Here is a 19,976-nt window from a genome sequence, read left to right as displayed (position 1 = left end):
AGAGAGGGCATTTTAAACAATGACATAAAGAAAAGCGGGATAGAGGAGAGAACGAACTTGATCAAACAAATCCTCCCTGCCATTGACAAGCACCTGCCTTTCCACCTAGACAGTTTACTCTGCACTTTCTCTACCACCCCATTCCAACAAGCACCACGCTTATGACACCCACCTACCAGTAGTCCCAAGTACACAAAGGGAGTTGTCATCACATCACATTACAGTTAACCAATTAAATCATGATGATAGTATAAATAAGGTTAGATAACCTCAAATCGTCTTTTAATGAATCTAATAGTAAGTCTAGTTAATAAATATTTAAAACTTATTTATAAACAAACAGTTAGAAATAATAATAAAGATAAAAAAAAATTAAGTTGTTATATAGAAAATTAAGATAGATAATTATAAAATAATAAAGAAATTATGTCAAGTTCATCTAACAATGAATTATTTACTAATTATCTTAAGATTTTTATTTTTTAATTCTTATACAGATGTCAACCTTCTTAATATCCATAATGATTAAAATTTTATTGTCTTATTACAAATATTTAAGAAATATTTAACCTTTTGTGTATGTTTTCGCAATTTTTATGATAAAACCTTTTAAAATTTATACAAAAACGAATATTAAAAAAGAAGAATAAGGGGTTTGTCCGAACATTATAAAGATCAAGTAAAATGACTTAATTTAAAAAAAAAAACAGTAATTGCACATAATGCATGTAAGTTTAAAAAAATGTAAGAAAACAAAATGTGAATTATTTGCATGAATATAAAATATAAAATGTAAGTCGCTGAATGATAAATTGTACTAAAATAACTTGCATATAGTATAAAAATAAGTTATCTAAAACGTTAAAATAACTTCTAATGAATAAATGAACAGAAGTGGGAATAAAGAGCAATTGTAAGGTGGTGGGGAATATAATATAAATGAAAGATTAATAACATTGAGAAATTAATGGAGAATATACCTGGAATTCATTAGTCTTAATATGTTACATGTTATCACGTAACATACGCATTTTGTATCTCCTAAATGTTTTTATTTATTTATTCACTACAAGAAAATCATGAAATAAAAACAAATTTTTAGAGATCAAAATAATTAGTTACAATAGGAACTAAAATAGAAACCATTTTAGAAACTAAAAGAAAATTTGGTTTTAAATTAGTTTTTATTATTTTCTATTATTGTTAAATAGTTTTTAAATTGGTATTTAATTAGCAACCAATGTTTTTGCTACCAAATTTAGAAACTAAATAATTGGTAGTTAAAACCTTAGTTGCTAATTAGATATCAATTTAGAAACTATTTAACAATAATAGAAAATAATTTAGAAACCATTTTCTTTTAGTTTCTAAAATGATCTCTAATTTAGTTACTATTGCAACTAATTATTTTGGTTTCTAAAAATTAGTTTCTATTTCATGATTTCTTGTAGTGATCGTGATAAAAAAAAATTTAACTTATATGTGATGCATTATTATTCTTATATTAAATCAATGGTTATAATGTATACATATAAGAATTTGATACTTCTCACTTATCCAATACTTATTATTTTGCTTTTGATGTAGCTTTTGATAAGATGTTTTTTGACATTTTTTTGTGATACCTCAAAGATAGTTTCTTTCATTAATTTTTCATTTTGAAAAATCAATCAACTTAATTATTTTTTCATTTTTATCAATAACAATTATCTGTTTATTTTCCTTTATTACCTGTTACATTAATTTCTTCTCTCTCGATTTCTTCAAGTATATTTAATTTTCTTTTATAATTTTTAACAATATAAAAAAATAACAAAAAAAACATATGCTTATCTATAGCTTTAGAAATTTCAGATATCTTGGGAAATGTGGTCAAAGATAAACATTTATTTTCTTGGAAAATAAAACATTAAACATGAACTATATGGCAATGTTATGATGTTGGACTTGAAATCACAACATTAACATTACATGTGGAAAAAAATGTTTAAGGCCAATCTTATTCTTCAGTAATCAGTAATTGACTAGGAATTGTTCGAATTCATACACAAAAATACTGGCAAAAATATTAAGGTACAAAAAAAATACGTTGAATTTAAATATGGTTCGTTGATTCGATATTTATAAAGCAATGTAAAAAATACATTAGTTTAATATTTATATAATTTAATCTAAAAATATTTGAATCTGCTGATTTTTTTTTAACTCACACATGAGTAAAATTTTAGGGCTAAATTATGTTGAAAAGAAAGTAAAATTAGATAAGTAAAAACAAAACACAGAATTAACATGTATTGGAAGAAGGGCACTAAACGATTATCACACAAGACCCGAATCATGGGTTAGAATAATTAATGGTGACTAATATTATTAAAAAGTTATAAAATCGATACAAAACTATATATTATGGGTGATCCGATTACAGTTTGTGGATGACTTCATAAATTCACCAAATTCGTTAGGATAAACTTTTTATATTATATTAAGAAGTAACTTAACTCAATTTCATAAAATCGATGGAAAGTGAGGTTTGTACATACTTATATACTATGAAATGTTTTAATATCCAATCGATGTATGATCTCCAACCCACACCTTATATTGGAGATATCATATCGACTAGAGATTAAGACATTTTGTAATATATAATTAATGAGTGCAAATCTCACATTATAAACCAATTTTATGAGATTGAGTTAGGTTTAAAGTTTATTTCTTAATAAATGTTTTTATTTTCCTTAGTCATCCACTCATATGTTTTTCCACGATCAACAACGTATTTCTTACGACTTTATAATATATCCTAATATTGTATGAAATCATATATATATTATATATATAGTTGTGATTCCCTGACCAAATTTTTTTAAAATATTTAAAAAAATCACATAATATATATCCATCGATTTCATTCAGAAAATGTTTGATGAAACCTTGACCAACTTTTGTGAACCAAACCACAAGTGTGAGTCGTCTCTAATAGTAGGTCAACTTTTTTCTTCAATACCACGCTCCTCATGCTGTGTCTCTCTTCCCATCTCTATAGTGCAATCACTGATCGATCATACATAGAGAGAAAGAGTGAGACAGAAAAACAAGTGAAAGAAGTAACCGTCCATCACCAAACTCAGAAACTGACACAACAACAACCATGCCAACATTTAATTCATGGCTTCTATTCTCAGTAACGTTGTTCACTGTTCTTATTCTCCTCGCCTTCTTTGCACATCAACGAAACGACGTTGCTTTCCTTTTACCCGCCATCAACGTTTTACCATCCGAGGAGCATCTCAAAACTCTCGACGCGTCAAAGGAACAACATCGTACTCTTCCATTCACGCCCACCATTGTCAAAACAAGACCCCTTCACATTAAAGTGTGTTTTTCTTCTTCTTCTTTTTTTCTTTTTTTCTGTTCATGATGGAAAAGTTCTATATTTTATTCACGTGGTCTGAATATTTTTTTTTAAAAACTCAGGTGTTTTTTGTTGTTACTGAATTAATTGTGTTTAATATACGTAGAAGAAGAGTAACAGTTTAATGAGAATTGAAGAAGACTTGGCTGAAGCAAGAGCAGCTATACGTAGAGCGATAGAAAGGAGAAACTTCACATCAGAAAAAGAAGAGATTTTTGTTCCCAGAGGAAACGTTTACAGAAACGCTTATGCTTTTCATCAGTAAGTAACTTTTACGGTTTAATTAAATTAACTCGCGTTTTCCATTTGCATAAGTTTTGCTTCTTTTTTTCCACTCTCATGCATGCCTTGCACACATAATTACCTGCCACAAATTCAGGGAGTTGTTCTATATATTATAGGTGTTAAAATTATAATTAAGGACTTTTTGAAGATTAATCATTTTTTTTTTGCGTTAAAGTAGGGATAAAGCAGAAGCTAGATGGAAGTTATATATATACACGAGATACGGGTTTTCTTTAATGATGTTTTTTTTTAAATTGATGACAGAATTTTACACAACTTGTCGATAGTTTACTTGGTTGTCAATGCTTTTCATACGGTTATTAAGAATAACTGTTTTCTTTAAGAATAAACAATAGAGCATAAGATAAGCATTATAGCTAATAATCAACTTACCTATAACCAAATGTAAATATTGGTTTAAATATATTACATTCATGTTAATTTAGTGATAGTGCATATTGGCAAAAAAAAAGTTGATATGCATTATTGTAAAAAGTAATGCAATAGTATTTCCTCTAAAGATTTGTAGTTTTTGTTACACCCAATTATCAATATTTATTAATTAGGTCAATTTTGTTATGTTTTTAGGAGTGGAGTTTAAGGCTCTGAGCACTTTTTTTAGTTAATTTTCTTTATTAGAGAAAAAGCTGAAAAATAACAATTTAACTATAAAATAAGCTAATTTAAACACATACAAAAAAAATTAAGATCCAAAAGATATATTTTATTCGATTATTACGGTCACTGGCAGAGCTATTTGCAATCGAAATTTTATCATTTTCCTTGTCTTTTTATGAACTCGTTTTGTCTTTCATGTATCTAACTAAATATATGGTAATTAATCAAAGAAAATATAATAATTAAGACAGGATTTATTAACAATTAAGAGACAGATTTTCCCCTCTGCTAATTATGAGAATTTGATTGAAAACAGGAAATTAACCAAATGTCTTCAGTTTTTCTTCCTTTGGTTTTAGTCTATTTACTCTGATGGAATCGTTTGATTGAGTAATAGTCTACAATTGTAAAACTTCTATAGAAAAAACAAAAATAAAGAATTTCAACTCATAAGAAAATTGACTTAAAAAGATTATCTAATGTCTCTCTAAAATAAAAATGGAACCATTTTTTTCCTTAAATATGAATTTGTATTATTTCCTGTAAAATTGCCCTTTCCAAATACTACATTCATTTTTTTAATAATTGTTTAGAAAGTAAGGTTCAATGCATATTTTCGTATGGGTTGATTCCTTCAGTCATGCAGATTTTCGTATGAGTTGAATCCTTCAGTCATGCAGATTTTCTTGATGACTTACGTCAATTTCATTCAAGTCTTCATAATTTGTAACCCAAAACCTCCCTTTTCGCACGTTGTTTCTCCTTTCAAACTGAACATTACGTGAATTTTAATGTTGCAGTAATTGACGTGTCATAATTAATTCCGTTTGTCCCTTAGCCATGGCCATGACTTTGATAGAACATTTGTGCAGAAGTCACATAGAGATGTTGAAGCGATTCAGAGTGTGGACCTACAGAGAAGGTGAGACACCCCTGGTACATCTAGGGCCCACGAGTTCGATATACGGCATCGAGGGACACGTAATAGCTGAAATAGACAACATAAGAAGCCCGTTCTCGGCCCGCCATCCAGACGAGGCCCACGTGTTCATGCTACCCGTAAGTGTGTCCCAAATCGTAAGGTATCTATACAACCCTCTCACCACCTACTCTCGAGATGAATTGATGCGGGTCACCATTGATTATACCAACATCATAGCCACCAGGTACCCATACTGGAACAGAAGCACTGGTGCAGATCATTTCTTAGCTTCTTGTCATGACTGGGTAACAACTTGCACCACATACTTCAACATATAATTCAACATAAACTGTTACATTGTTAGATGTTACATGTGTTTATGTTTGTTGCAGGCTCCAGATATTTCACGAGAGAAATCTGGGAAAGAGCTTTTCAAGAACATGATAAGAGTGTTGTGTAATGCCAACACTTCTGAAGGATTTAAGCCTGAAAAGGATGTGTCAATGCCTGAAATGAACTTACAAGGTTATAAGTTAAGCTCACCGATTCCTGGTGATGATCCTGATAATCGTTCTATACTTGCTTTCTTCGCTGGAGGGGCTCATGGTAGGATTAGGGAGATACTGCTTGAGCATTGGAAAGACAAAGATGAAGAAGTTCAAGTGCATGAGTATCTTCCTAAAGGCATGGACTATCACGGTCTAATGGGACAGAGCAGGTTTTGCTTGTGCCCTAGTGGATATGAAGTGGCGAGTCCTCGAGTTGTGGAGTCTATCAATGCAGGATGTGTGCCTGTAATTGTTTCAGATTACTATCAACTTCCTTTCAGTGATGTTCTTGATTGGAGTAAATTTTCATTGCACATTCCATCAAAAAGGATAACTGAAATCAAGACAATACTAAAAAGTGTTCCCCGTGCTAAGTACCTCAAATTGCATAAGAGAGTGATGAAAGTTCAAAGACATTTTGTGTTGAATCGACCGGCTAAGTCGTTTGATGTGTTTCATATGATTCTTCATTCAGTTTGGCTCAGACGACTCAACATCAGACTACCTAATTGACACATTTCTCCACTTTTTACAAACTAATAAAATGTGCATTATGTGTAAACCATAGAGTAGATCCATTTTGGAGTAAATTTAACTTCCTTTTTTTATTTCTTTATAGTTTTAAAATTATTACCAAAAAGTAAACAATTTTATCATTTCTTTTCTTGTTTTTACTTGTTATCTTTGTAATCATTGAAATGTCGCATTTCTTATCCTAATATTATTTTGAGTTTCTTTTCTATAAAATAAACTCTTTGTGTAAGAACGAGTTATTAATCTTGCTGGTTAAAATTAAAATTATAAAATCAATATTCACTTAAAATTATCATCTATTGGGTAATTTGATGGGAGAAAACTATACCAACATGGAAGAATTACTTCAACATAAAAACTTAGAAATTATAGGGTTTTGAGATTTTTTTTATTTATATATAAGTCTACAACATTCTCGAATGCTCGAATGGTGATTTAGAACAAGATGTTTACATGAAACAAGTTTAATAAATCCATACATAAATTGAAACACCTAAAAATTGTATTTAAAATTTATGTGGTATCATAGGTCGAGTTTGAGTAGTTTTTAAACTTTTGTGAATAGGAGAAAAATCGATATGGAAACAACCTTAAATAATAATAAATATACACTATATAACAATCCCATTATTTTATCCTCATATCATTATAATAGTTTAAACAACGAAAATTGACCTTAAATAGGGAATTAACATTTAGTATTGAAAAAAACTGAAAATAATGAATATAGAAAGTAGGAAGAACATGTAAAGTATAAAAAGGACACATATGATCCGAAAAAAGCATAATAACTCGATTGGAAAACAACTCTTTATGGTTAAACTAAATGTTCTAGTTGGGAGACATCCTTCTTGGCTAGAACAATTTCATAAATATATATTCAATTGGTTTTGAAGAGAACATCATGAATCAATGTAGAAACCAAAAGGTTAGTGGGAGTAAAATTTGTTTCTTGTTTTAAACATGAATTGTATATTCCTTCGATGAATGATAAAGGTGTATGAGATGGGTGAGACATAGTGAGACATCTCATGTCCTTAGCATTAAGATTTGTAAAGAAAGATATGAAGGTATTTTGGGTTTATTTGAAGAGATTGATATTCAAAATCATTTTTTAAATCAATTATTCTAAGTTTTCTCTAAAATTTTCAATATAGAGCACAACCTAAATCAATTATCAAAGGATATGTATTGATCTTATTCAATTTTTAATATTCTTCATGTACAAATTAATTAAGGGTTTATGGATTAAAAACATGGAAGTAAAATTTGAAAATGAGACACATATTAAACTTGAAAATCAAGAGAAGATAAAATGTAAATTCACATATTCAAGAATTAAATAATTCATATTATTGCAATTATTCAGATTAAAGTTTGAACAATTAATCAATTCAATTAATCCATTAAATCAATTGTACAACTCAAATCAAAATGGCATTCAATCTAATCTGTATCTAATTATCAAATCAAGAATCAATCAATTATTAATTTGATTTCTAAAATAAATAAATAAAAATTACAAATAAAGTACAAATTCAAAATTAGAGAAGAGAGAACAAACTTTGAGTGTTAAACAACAATAGATACAATGCTCAATTTAACTTATTAGATCTTGATTTTATAAATTGATCTTCAATAATCAATTCTTTATAGATGAATAACAGAACGTAAGACATGAGAGGACAAGAGAAAAAGACAAATTCAGAAATTGATAAAAAAAAAGAGAAAAAAATGAGATGAAAAGACATTTTTTTAAAATTGCAAAACTAGATAAATGATTTAAGTTATGTATAAGCTCTAAAATATGAAGTAACCATGTGTCTAAATGTGGATCCTAGTTAGGTTTATAAGTTCAATTATAAAAGTCTAAACTAAAACAAGGAATTGAATCCACGTGATTTTTTTTTATAAAAATTCAATAAATTTGTGCTCAACTTCTAAACTCATAGAAAATAGAAAAATAACTATAAATCCAACAAATCATATGTCCATTTTGAAGTCTTGAAAATGTAGAATTAAATACAACTAAAATAAGCTAAATATAATATTTACAAAAAATTGTTGTGGCCAAAATAATTAGAAAAGGTTATGTTAGCTAAAAATACAAAATTAAGACAAATATGTACATTAAACCTAATGTATTACTAATAAGCCCAATGTATTACTAATAAAAGAAAATGACTTAAAAATTGAAAATAAAACATACGGAAAGTGTTTTTGAATGTACAATAAAAATATAAATGTGTGCACTAAATATGTTTGATCTAAGGCTTATATCAACCAAGTTTTAGAATGATTTAACATGAAAATTGTTCATAAAGTGTGACTTTCATTGTGAGGGGTTGATAAATTTAAATTGAGTCAATGCCTACAAATTTACATTGAGCAAGAACACGTGAAAACATTTCATATGATTCAGTTGTTGAAAGTATTGTGTATGATTTGCTTTGCACTAGACATAACATTACATTTTCAATTGGAGTTTGGAAGATATCAAAATCAAAGTGTTGACCACCAAAAAGTTGCAAAGAAAGTAATGATTCACTTGTGGATTGCACTGTTACCAAGAAATCTTGGTTACATTTTCATGCTAGCTTGTGGAGGTGTATCTTTGTATTAGTAGAAAAGAAACATCGACTGTTATTTACATTATGGAGACACTTAATATATTATGATACATAAGAAATAATATTCGTCATTAAGAGGAGGACTTGATTTATTTGGTTTATTGTTAATAGAGAAATAGACCAAATAGGTGAATGTTGGGATTTTCCCCCAGTTGTTCAGAAATGAATCCAAATAGGTGAATGCTGGGATTCTTTCCCATCTGTTCATAAATGAATAAAAAAATTTAAAAGTATTTCCTTTTTTTCTTAGGAGATAATGTCTTCAATTTTAACTCAAAACAGTTGAGAAATCTTTGTTAATGTGATACATTTGGTTAACTACATTTAACTCATTTTCATATAAGACGTGATTGTGTGAGTATGTTTGAAGTTTACTATTGATAAAACTCTAAATACCATACATGTTCTCTATCTTAGGTAATTAAACCTATTATTTCTTCTAGCATACAAAATCATCCTGTTTTAAAGTGAAAGTTTTAAAATTAGAAGCGAACAAGTATTAAACACAATAATAATAATAAAACAGTTATTTCCTTCCACGATTAGATTATTTAAATATATTTTGTTATATTATTTAACACATTTTATTCATTAAAATTAGAATAAAAAGTATACTTTAACTATGCTTGTTGGTAATGATACATATTGATGAAGATATAATGTTGTAAATAAAGGAGAAAAAGTGTGCAAATAAAAAGAACAAATTAGGGAAGGAAATGAAGTGAAATTGCAACGATTGAACATGAAGAAAAATATTAACAATTAAAACTAGTAACCATTTATTCTCATACTCTATATATGAAACTACACTATAATGAAAAACTCCGCTAAACAACTTTATAATATTAAAAAAATAGTAACATCTCTAAATCTAAAAAACAAAAAAAAGATCTATATTCTTTCCTAAACAATATCCTAAATTTAAAATATAAATAAAGCATCTAAAAATGAAATTATATTAATTTTGAAAGTACACGTATTTAAGCATATCTTATATGAAATCAAAATGAGCCCATGAAAAAATAAAGTGAAAAGAGAATTGGAAAGAGGCGAAGAAAATGTAAAGACCTTGATTGATTGGATCCATTTATGATCCCAAACATACCCTAAACTAAACCCTCCCTCACCCTTTCACCCATTCACCCCTCACTCGTGTAGCTTTTCCAAAACTCAACCAAACAAACTTCTCCACTTCACGCCACTCTGAGGGAAAAAGAAAGTGTTGTTTCAGTTTTCCACAAAACAAAACAAAAACAAAACCGCAGCCTAAACTCAAAACATTTCCCACTCCCTTCTCAATCTGAAGCACAGCTTCAAGCTAAGGTTCCAGAATCCATGGCCGAGGATCGCGCCTCTGAACCGCCATCTATTCCTCCACGCGCCTCCATTCCCTCCGGCGAAAACTCCGTTTGGGCCGATGTGTCCCCTCTCCTCAACGCCGCGTGCCAGGGTCACTTCTCTCACTCAATTTCTCAACATGCTGCTTCGTCCTTTTTTCTTCTTTCCCTAAAACTTCATCGCCTCTTCATAACCACTCTCTCTAAATTAAATTCATCAAATTAAATGCTAGTGTGAAAGTTGTTTGTTCGTTTTTTTGGCTTATATTAACAACACCAATTGCTATAGTATGGTGTGTTTGGCAAAGTGGTTTTTTGAAGTAACTTTCCTTGTTCCTTGGCAGATCTTCAAGAGGGAGAGCTTATTCATGGAGACAACTTCAATCTTTTTGCTGCCATGTCCGCATTGGAGGTTTTCTTGATGTTTGGTTTAAGCTGCATTTCAAAGAAACATAATTATATTTAATTTTCCTATGCATAAGTAGTTTTGATATAGGGTTACGAGATTACCTTGCTTATTTATTGCTGTGTGAGAAATGTCAGGGGGTGTGTTATGCAGAGGGCTTGTAAAAATTGCTTATTTATTGAATTTTTTCAGATAATGGACCCGAAGATGGATTCCGGTATTGCTTGTACATACTATTCTCTCGATGAAGCCATTGAGAATGGCGTCGCTCCTGTTCCTATTAGTGCTGATAAAACTACTGATGTTCAATGCGTGATTGACATCATGGATCATCTACTAGCTTGTGAGGTATTTATACCATTTTGCCAGTTGCCACTGCTTTAGATATGGTTGGTTGTATGGTAGAATCATTTTTTTTTGTAGAATTATTTCTAAGATGTCTGAAAATGTCTGTCTCAAAAGTCAAAATACGTACAGAAACATCAACATATGCATGCTCATTTTTTCGTGGGGTTGACAAAATGTACAATCTTGATGGGAGGCTCTCTAGTCTTTATTTATTTATGCACTGTAATTTATTCTCCAATTTCACTGTGCACTTCCAAATCTTGCTTCTCCCCCTCCCTCCCCTCTACAATTAATCGTACAGCATTGGTCCTATATGCCAAAATTTTAGTAAAATAGAATATTAGAATCTTTATGAACATCTGTAACATTTTTGTGTTCAATAGCTCTGTTTGTTCTACACAATTCTTCAGTATACATTTTCCTACTTTTATGTTAGTTGTCATTTGAAATTGCAGGCAACATGGCACAAGGGTCATTCATTGGCGCAAACTGTCTATTCTTGCCTCTATCTCCTACGACCTGAGAGGACATCGTCGCATGCCCTGTTGCACTCTTATTGTAAAGTCATACGTGCAACTTGCAAAGCAATCCTTTCAGCTGTCTCTGAATCTCGAACACATGAAGTAAAGTATTCCAACAGCACTTATTTTTAACTGTTATATGCCTACATTTTCTTGGTGTTGTTATCTGTCTGAATTCTTAATTTCTTCTGTTGCACAAATAAATAATGGTTTCTTTTTCTTTTGGAAGATTGTGATTATATATTGTCTAGTTTCCACTCATTAAATTACTTTAGGATGAAAAGAATGGGATAGAATTTTAGGATTTACGATTCTCTATGTTCAATATTTATTTATTTTTGTGGATCTCCCTTTATAGATTAAACTTTGCGATGATTATGTGTCACTTGAACACACGTCGTCATAATTGTTTTTTTTTTTCACACCTGCTCTACATATATCCTATATGTACTTTTCACAAGCTTTACATTTCTGTGAATGTACGACCATAAATGATTTGTCCTTCTATTTTTAAGGTCATATTCTTGCAGAGCATTTTTTCTATTAAAATTTAACATATTTATTCATGTCAGGAAGAGGATCTATTTACCATGGCATATGGCCTTCCTTTGAGTGGAGATGGAGATGAAAAGTGTTTATCATTGCTAAATGCTGTCGAAGAAACAATATCTCGCCAATTGCGTTCTTGTAAGGCTTCATCATCAAAAAGAAGAGTATCAGAAGGTAATTGCTTGGTTTTAGATGTCTTGTTACTGGTGTATTCAGAGGTTATGTTTCTAACTTTTTCATTGTAAACCCCTTGCATATCTTATGCTATGGTCCCTCTTATAGTATATTAACATATTTGATTTATAGTATATTAATATATTTGACTTTGCCTATCAAAGAAAAAAAAGAGAAGGTAAGTGCTTGTTGAAACTTAAAAAGTTAACTTTTGTTTTGTTAGTGAGGTCTCATCAAAATTTTCGTTAAGTTTCCAATAGTTTTGCCAAAGGGCTTGAGGGGTGCCACTTAGTAATGATGTTCAAGAGGAAAAAACTGAACCTCAAAATTAATACCCCTCGAAGATTGTTACTATTCTTATGTTTAAAAATGTTGTAAATACTTGTTGGCTTTATGCCATCCTTGAATTCTATGTAGTGTATTGGAGATATGTGTGTCATTTTAATGTTTGATCATTTTTTGATATTTCTCTTTGAAAATTGTTTTGCTGTGTGTACAATGGTGAAATTGGCGAACAAAGATGTATCGAAGTTTGGAGTTCAATGGCATAGGAAATTATGATTTTCATTTATTGTTCATAATGTCCAAAGTTCTAGTACAGTCTCTAAGTTTCATAATGCCAAACTCAATCATGCTGACTTTTCCCCAATATATACTTGTACCTTTTAATTTAGTTGAGCTATTCGGTTGCAGATATTGAGCCACTTCAAAATAATCCTGATCTGGAAGAAGGCTACTGCAAAGCGCTGTTGTGTCGATTACGTTTTCGTAAGGTTTTATCCTATGTTTATTCTCTTCTAAGTTATGCAAATAATGCAAATTACAGTTGTACATAATTTATTAGATATACGTAAGTTGTGTCAATTTGTAAATAAACACACTTTTTTCAATATATTTAATCAATCTACACATGTTGAAGATATGATGATAAGCACTGTAAAATTATCATGCACCCTTTTCTTGAACTTCCCATTATTAGCATAGTTTTAGTATGATAAAAGAAGTTGAGGATGTCCCTACTCCTTATGCCCATATCCTCTATGTTAGGCTACTTTGGGCACCCATATCTAGAACCTTCTGTATTCCATATATATCTTTATTCTGGTCACAATGACTACGTGGAGGTTCAAATGTATGACCTCCAAACTACCCAATCCTTCTTGCAACTACCCTATTCCTAGTGGCTTTCTTTGATGGTACTTTTATTTTTTGTTTATCTGGTATATTTCTGCTTCCATCTTGTGATAATTCAGCTATCATTTCAATTTCAATTCTTTCTTATCAATTAAACACTCTCTTTGACTAATTTTATGACATAATTTTCTTTCAGCATTTTTACCATCTTTTGATGTCTATGAAACGACCCCAAGGACGAGGTTTGGAGTTGGCAAGGAAACACATAGCGTCATGCATTTCAGAGATTGATTACATTAAAAAATGTTCAGATTTTCTTAGAGTTAATGCTCATGGAATGTCTGAGCAAAACTTAGAGAATACAACTGCATCAGGTTGTCAACCAATTGGCTTTGATGCTAGTTTAAACTGTAGATTATCTGCCCCAACACCACCAAGGTCAATCAAAATTCTTTGTTGGGAAAAGGTAAGTGTTTACAGGGCTGCTTTTAATACATGAAACTTACTTCAATTGTTATAATATTTCCAGTTTATCTTTTCCAGGCCCTTGAATATTTCATGAAACTCCTTCAAGACCTAGATGTTATTTGTTCCTACACATTGGCCCCATCGTTGGAAGCTGCTTTACTCTTTGTGGTTAAATTCCAGAAATCTCAACCTGATTTGGTTGCCAGAGCCCATCTTCAGGTGGATATTCAAATGTTCCTTGATTCTCCTTGATTTGATGAGGATTTTCTTGTCTTGTTATAGATACTTCAATGAATCTTCTACATATGTAATCAAATTAAATATTTTTCAATTAGTTTTTCTTTTTCACATGCTTTCTCTTAGGAGACAACCTGGAAGGAGCCATATATATTGTCTTCTATGAACATTAGAACTTTTTCCAAGTACCTTATTGAAAATATAATTTGTTTTCTACCTTCTGTGTCGAGGAATCAGCCTCTTGAAAGGCTGCCTGCTATAGATCATGTTGGTCTGACCTTTCCCTGAACCTTGAATGCAGTGGGAGCTTTGTAGCATTCGGTTTCCCTTTGTTTATATGTGATGGAGTTGGCTGATAAACATGTAGTAATTTTAGGCTGATGATATGACTCTGTTAATGAGTATTATAATACATTATCTTAGTTTTTACTGTGTTGAATGGAATATTGGAGAGTTACATCACTATAAAACTTACATCTATTAGTCAAAATATGTAAGGAACTGTTATCCATGGCAAAGCACAGCACCTGATTTCTTGTAACACTTACACTTTTGAAGAACCTGCTATGGATGGTTGAGACGCACAAAGTAACACTTATTACATCTTCAAGCTTCTTATTGGAATGTTGATGCATGTCTTTGTGCTATTGGTTCATTGTGTCACTCCATCCTTACCTGTAAAGCCATGCTAGATATGCATGGTTGTAGAATTTTAAATACTACTATTGTTGTGTTCTTTGTTCTCCAACCTCAACCATTTAAACTTGTTATCAGCTTCTGCTGGTCCAGGACGGGAAACTCTATGGTCGAGATCCTATTTTTTCTATGATCACTCGAGCTGCTGGATTACCTGAAGTTGCAGAGATGCATGACATTCAGAAAAATGAATTTATGGTGCAACTAGGACAGGTAATGCAATTAAAGCATTGATATGGCATATTATTAATGATCTAACATAACATGACCCCTTTTGCTCTTTTGTATGTGCTGAATTCGTATAGACATGCATACTTTTGATGATGATGATCTTCATCTTTTTACCTGAAGTTATAAAGGCTCAGTTGCTGCCTTCTGTTTAATTTTGTTTAGTTTTTTTTATAATAAACCTAGATTTTTTTTACTCGAGGACAGTATTATTCCTGTATAAATTATTTTCCTCCAATGAAATGGTTGCACAGCTCATCATTTGTTGAATTAGACATTGTATAATCGGTATAATTTTATGCATGCAGTTGGTGATAAACTTACTCAAAATTATTTGTACAAATGCTGCATGGCAAAGGCGCAAGCTAGGGAAAATGTTACAAGACTGGCGTGTCACCTATGTACAGGTGTGTCCTTTACTTATTTTTCAAGTATACAACTAACTACCCCTCTCCTTTCTCTTTACTATGCCGTAAAATCTGCTTGAATATGTTTATTATGCCTTTAAATTACAAGAAACTGAAATGAATGGGGTAAAAGAAGGAAAGTACAAGAAGTCACACTCTAAATTTTGCTCCATTCAGTTTCATTTAGCATGCCCTATTTTCTTTAAGAATTTGAGTTAAATTTTACAAAGGTTTTTCTGGATGCTTTGTAATTCTTCTTTGGTACAAGCGATTGACATAAAATTTTGAGATTTTTCTTTAACTGCCATTATCTTACTCTGAGAAACTTTTCTTTTTCGGGGATTGGAATTTTTGAATTTTTTGAGTTACTAGTGTTTGTTTTTCTTATTTGACAACAAAAAATATCCCCATCCTCCTCTAAAAAATGTATAAAATGCAAAAGAATACAATACAAATTTGGTGTAGAGGAGGAAATTAAATGGTCAAGATATCCCAGTAGTTGGTATAAGATTCAACTTGTATGGTTAATGCAATTACTTATATTTTATGACACCCCCATTCTCGGAAAAACACCAAAGTAGAAAATGCAAAAATAATATAATAGAAATTTGGTACACTCAAGTTATCCCTGCATTTGCTGTAGGATTCAACTTCTATGGTTAATGCAATTACTTATATTTTATGACACCCCCATCCTATGAAAAACACCAAAGAAGTAGAAAATGCAAAAATAATACAATAGAAATTTGGTACAGGGGAAGATATTAAATAATGCTCAAGCTATCCCTGTATTTTCTGTAGGATTCAACTTCTGTGGTTAATGTAAATACTTGTATTTTATGACACCCCCATCCTCTAAAAAACTCAAAAGAAGAAGAAAATGAAAAAGAATAAAATTGAAATTTGGTATAGGGAATGAGATTAAATTCTGAGATATTCCAGCATTTGGTGTAGGATTCAGCTTCTATGGTGAATGCAAATATTTAGATTTTATGACTGCCGGAAGTTCATTTAAAGCTAATCTTGATTTAATCTTGCATTACTCTGAAGCTGGAGATGGCTTTTAAAGGAGAGTTTGAAGAAGCCTCAAAAGCTCCAAACAATAAGGTCTGTTGCTTGTTGGTTTACCATTTACTTGCATGGATGTGAATTTTCTCATGGTATTGCAGCACGCATACTTTTAGTGGGCATTTATTGATTTACTTTCTGTTAGCTGTTTTCACTAAACTACAATTCATCTGTTAATATTTAATATTACTCTGTTCTAGCAGAAAGTTTGTTTCAAAATATACCAACACATTCTCGCATGGGTAGAAGAGCAAACTTATTGGATAGCTTTTCGGTTTCTCAATTTGGGATTTGAACTGGAACTCTACTCTGTCCATGATTATTGCATGGTATACTGGTATACTTATGTTGTGTTAATCAAGCTTGCGGAGAAGAAACATCTCCGGATGTCAATGAGCAGTGACTCTGGTATGTGACGGTAATTCATCAAGATTTTTTATCATTAGAAGTGATTTATATTTGGGAAGAGGGAATACACTGCTTTATGTTTGGCAACAGTTTAATGCCTCCTACAGTATTATGATTAAGAGTTTTTGTATTAGTGCATTTGGTTATCAGAAGAAAAAAAAAGCTTATTCTGACTCTGACTTCAATATGTATTTGTGTCCTGTTGACCAGCTAAGAAAAAGACAAAGAAAAAAAGGGATTCTTTTAAGGATGGAGAAATGGATTATCAGATCTCTGCTGCTGTTTTGTTTCTTCAAAGCCAAATATATCTATCTGAAGGGCTAAGCATGGTAATTCTGTATATATTGTCAATGGCAATGTCTTTCATTATTTCATCTAGGAATTGAGATGTGAGACAGAGACATTAGTGGCTTGAAAATTTCTTCCCAGATCTGTAGGACCCAGAACTTAGTAGTCTGTACATGAAAACTGAGAACCCTATTTTCCCAAATGAACATGGCCACATTTTATTACCTGTGTATGATAATTTACTTAGGTAGCGTATTTTGCTTTTCTTATTTGATCCAATTTAGTGGACTTACATTCTGCAGCAATCAAATTATTTTTCTAGATGTTCGCTGCTTTGAGGAATGAGCACAGAATAGTTCCGCTGCTAAGCCCTTTCAATACAGAACACGAGGTAAGGTTTTCTGTTTCCCCATATACAATTTTCAAGTGTATTAAAAACGACTTGTCTTTTGTGACTTTTGCGAAAACTAGCTGTTAGCTGTTAAGTTACTACCTAATAAACTCATAGCTAATAAGCTCCTAGTATATAAGATAATTTATTGGAATGAAAGTGTTTTTAGAACTAACTGAAGTTGATTAAATGTAAAATAAAGGACCAAACTACACTAGTTTTATCATATAAATCAAATTTATATAGACAAAAATATATTATTATGTAATCATAAATTTATATTTTAAAAAAATAATTAAATATTATTAAACTTTTTTTAGTGTTTCTATTTATTTTTTAAAAGTTCTATACGCTTTTTTAATTTAAAAAATTTATTTTATTTAAACTAGTTGATCTGATGGGTATTAATCAAATTTAATTTTAATATATTTTCATAAATTTACTATTTTTAATTGTTCAATTTAAATTACTGTGACATTGAATTTCTTTTTTTACAATCTTCATTGTTTGTAATTATAGGTAAAAAAAAATTAAAGATAACAAGAAAATGTATTAAAATAGAAAGGAAGTAATGAAAGAAAATCAAATAAGTTAAAAGCTATTTGAAGTAATTTGTATTATACCTTATAAGCCAGAAATCCCAAAGCTACTTTAAGGTATCAAATATCATTGTTTTGGTTAATCTAGTTTACAAGTTAGCTAGCTTATTTGGCCTTATCAAATATACTTTAAACTTTAGTGTTAATTTTTTTTGCGTTTAAAAATTAAGCGTCAAACTTGTAATGTTTGATTTGTTTTTTCAAAGATATCAAATTAATATAATAAATAAGATAACAACAATGGCTACTATTTCAATTAGTTTATTGTTTTCATCAGATTTTTATTAATTTCAATTTTAACATTTAATCTAGTCTCACTAAATTTCAATGATGAATCTTTTCATTACCAGTGCTGGATTCAGTTTTCAGATGGGTCCTTAATCTTAGTCCTCTTTTTTGTCCTTTAGAACCAGCAAATACTCATCTCCCATACATCCTATACTAAATTATGGTTTCATAATACCTAACATTTCATGGACGTCCTTCAGACAAACAAATACATCTTATGGATAATTAATTATTAAAATTGCATTATTTTTTTTGCCTGAGTACATGCAATCTTTTCATTGTTGATAAGAAAAAAATAGTTGAATACTTGTAATCTTATCTATAATAAGAAAAGATAGTTTTGGATATGCAAGTATATATTTTTCGAAATACAAGGAGAAATACAAGGAGAAACCTTCAATAGATTATTTAAACTGCATTAGAGTCTTTTTCTGTGGTATTCAAGTACATTTTGCGAATCAAACAGATCCAGGGATATTCAGTAAACTGAATCTTTGTTGATGCTTCACAATAGTATGTAGTTCACGCCCGATTTGTGTGGTTAACCCTCAGCAAGTCCATAATGGCACAATTGAAGTGCCGTACTTTATGAATCAAACTTTCCATTTGCAACTTAATTCATGTACAAACTTTTGTCCAGATATTTGTTCAGCAATTCGAGCTTTTACAGAAAGCGTGCGTTCCTGATCACGTCTCATATGCGACATTCAAGGAGTCTACTATGCATGCTAACTTTTCTGTGAGTATTCGTTTGAAAACTATTAGGATTCGATGCTCTTAGATCAGGTTTTTCACTTATTTGTTTCTCCTTCAGACCCTAGCAATGTGTGATTACTTCAAGGAAGCTCAGAGGATAGCAAAAGAGGTGAAAAGTAGTTTTGTCAATGACCCTGACACAATGGCTGAGCTGCGCAAAATAGAGCAAGTAGCAGAACGCAACAGCATTGCCTTGAATGTTTGCAGAGCAGGAGCCCTTGACCCGAAGTTGAAGATTTCTTTTGCATTCTGTCATCATCCTTTCTATGCTACTGCAATTGTGAAGAGATCCTGATAGTTTTTTATTCAACCAATTTTGAAACATGTTATAGATTGTTAGGAGCAAATGAGTTGTGCCATTAGCAGTTGTAACACTAGTATATTTAAACAATTTTGTGGTTCACATATTAGATTGAAATTGTAATTTTTTTTATAAAGAAATAAAAAATATTGCTGTTAGTTTTCTTTATATGGCTGCACTCGAAAAGCAGAAAAGAGAACATATTCTTAAGTGTGTCTTGACACTTGGGGGCAACTTCTTTAAAAGCTGAAATGACAATTCTGCATGCTTTCTATACTCTTTATAATGTGTGATCAACGAATTATGATAAGATTTTTGAGGCTTGGTAGAGTTGAGCCAACTTGAGTCGGTGATGGAGACCATTCTCTTAAGTATATGTTCTTCCTCTACTTGGACTTGAAATGAAAGACCACAGTTTTG

At 30.8% G+C, this 19,976-nt stretch overlaps 2 protein-coding genes across 2 annotated transcripts; both read left to right on the top strand.

Annotated features, from left to right (window-relative positions):
* Positions 1 to 2,925: 2,925 nt before the first annotated feature.
* Positions 2,926 to 6,530, top strand: LOC137805919 (probable glycosyltransferase At5g20260). Its single transcript, XM_068605798.1, has 4 exons — positions 2,926 to 3,376; positions 3,522 to 3,676; positions 5,191 to 5,545; positions 5,633 to 6,530. Exons 1-4 carry the CDS (start codon positions 3,152 to 3,154, stop codon positions 6,299 to 6,301), a joined length of 1,404 nt encoding a protein of 467 aa, XP_068461899.1. The 5' UTR covers positions 2,926 to 3,151; the 3' UTR covers positions 6,302 to 6,530.
* A 3,513-nt stretch (positions 6,531 to 10,043) lies between these two features.
* On the top strand, positions 10,044 to 19,724 carry LOC137807576 (uncharacterized). The gene is made up of 16 exons (XM_068608290.1): positions 10,044 to 10,402; positions 10,634 to 10,701; positions 10,888 to 11,043; positions 11,499 to 11,666; positions 12,137 to 12,287; positions 12,981 to 13,060; positions 13,618 to 13,887; positions 13,965 to 14,108; positions 14,901 to 15,035; positions 15,359 to 15,457; positions 16,508 to 16,564; positions 16,729 to 16,933; positions 17,144 to 17,262; positions 17,544 to 17,612; positions 19,140 to 19,238; positions 19,314 to 19,724. Exons 1-16 carry the CDS (start codon positions 10,288 to 10,290, stop codon positions 19,548 to 19,550), a joined length of 2,172 nt encoding a protein of 723 aa, XP_068464391.1. The 5' UTR covers positions 10,044 to 10,287; the 3' UTR covers positions 19,551 to 19,724.
* Positions 19,725 to 19,976: the final 252 nt, after the last annotated feature.

This window comes from Phaseolus vulgaris, chromosome 3 (genome assembly GCF_000499845.2).
Source record: "Phaseolus vulgaris cultivar G19833 chromosome 3, P. vulgaris v2.0, whole genome shotgun sequence".
In the NCBI taxonomy this organism is placed as follows: Eukaryota; Viridiplantae; Streptophyta; class Magnoliopsida; order Fabales; family Fabaceae; genus Phaseolus; species Phaseolus vulgaris.
Note: the sequence above shows the minus strand (reverse complement) of the source record. Positions and strands in the feature narration are given on the sequence as shown.

Bases quoted from the DNA above. Each gene is read 5' to 3' on its own strand.
- LOC137805919 (XM_068605798.1), top strand. From the start codon at position 3,152: ATGCCAACATTTAATTCATGGCTTCTATTCTCAGTAACGTTGTTCACT. The intron at 3,377-3,521 runs GTGTGTTTTTCT...TAATATACGTAG, and splicing joins CAAGACCCCTTCACATTAAA to AAGAAGAGTAACAGTTTAAT. The intron at 5,546-5,632 runs GTAACAACTTGC...TGTTTGTTGCAG, and splicing joins TAGCTTCTTGTCATGACTGG to GCTCCAGATATTTCACGAGA.
- LOC137807576 (XM_068608290.1), top strand. From the start codon at position 10,288: ATGGCCGAGGATCGCGCCTCTGAACCGCCATCTATTCCTCCACGCGCC. The intron at 13,888-13,964 runs GTAAGTGTTTAC...TATCTTTTCCAG, and splicing joins AAATTCTTTGTTGGGAAAAG to GCCCTTGAATATTTCATGAA. The intron at 16,565-16,728 runs GTCTGTTGCTTG...CTGTTCTAGCAG, and splicing joins CAAAAGCTCCAAACAATAAG to AAAGTTTGTTTCAAAATATA.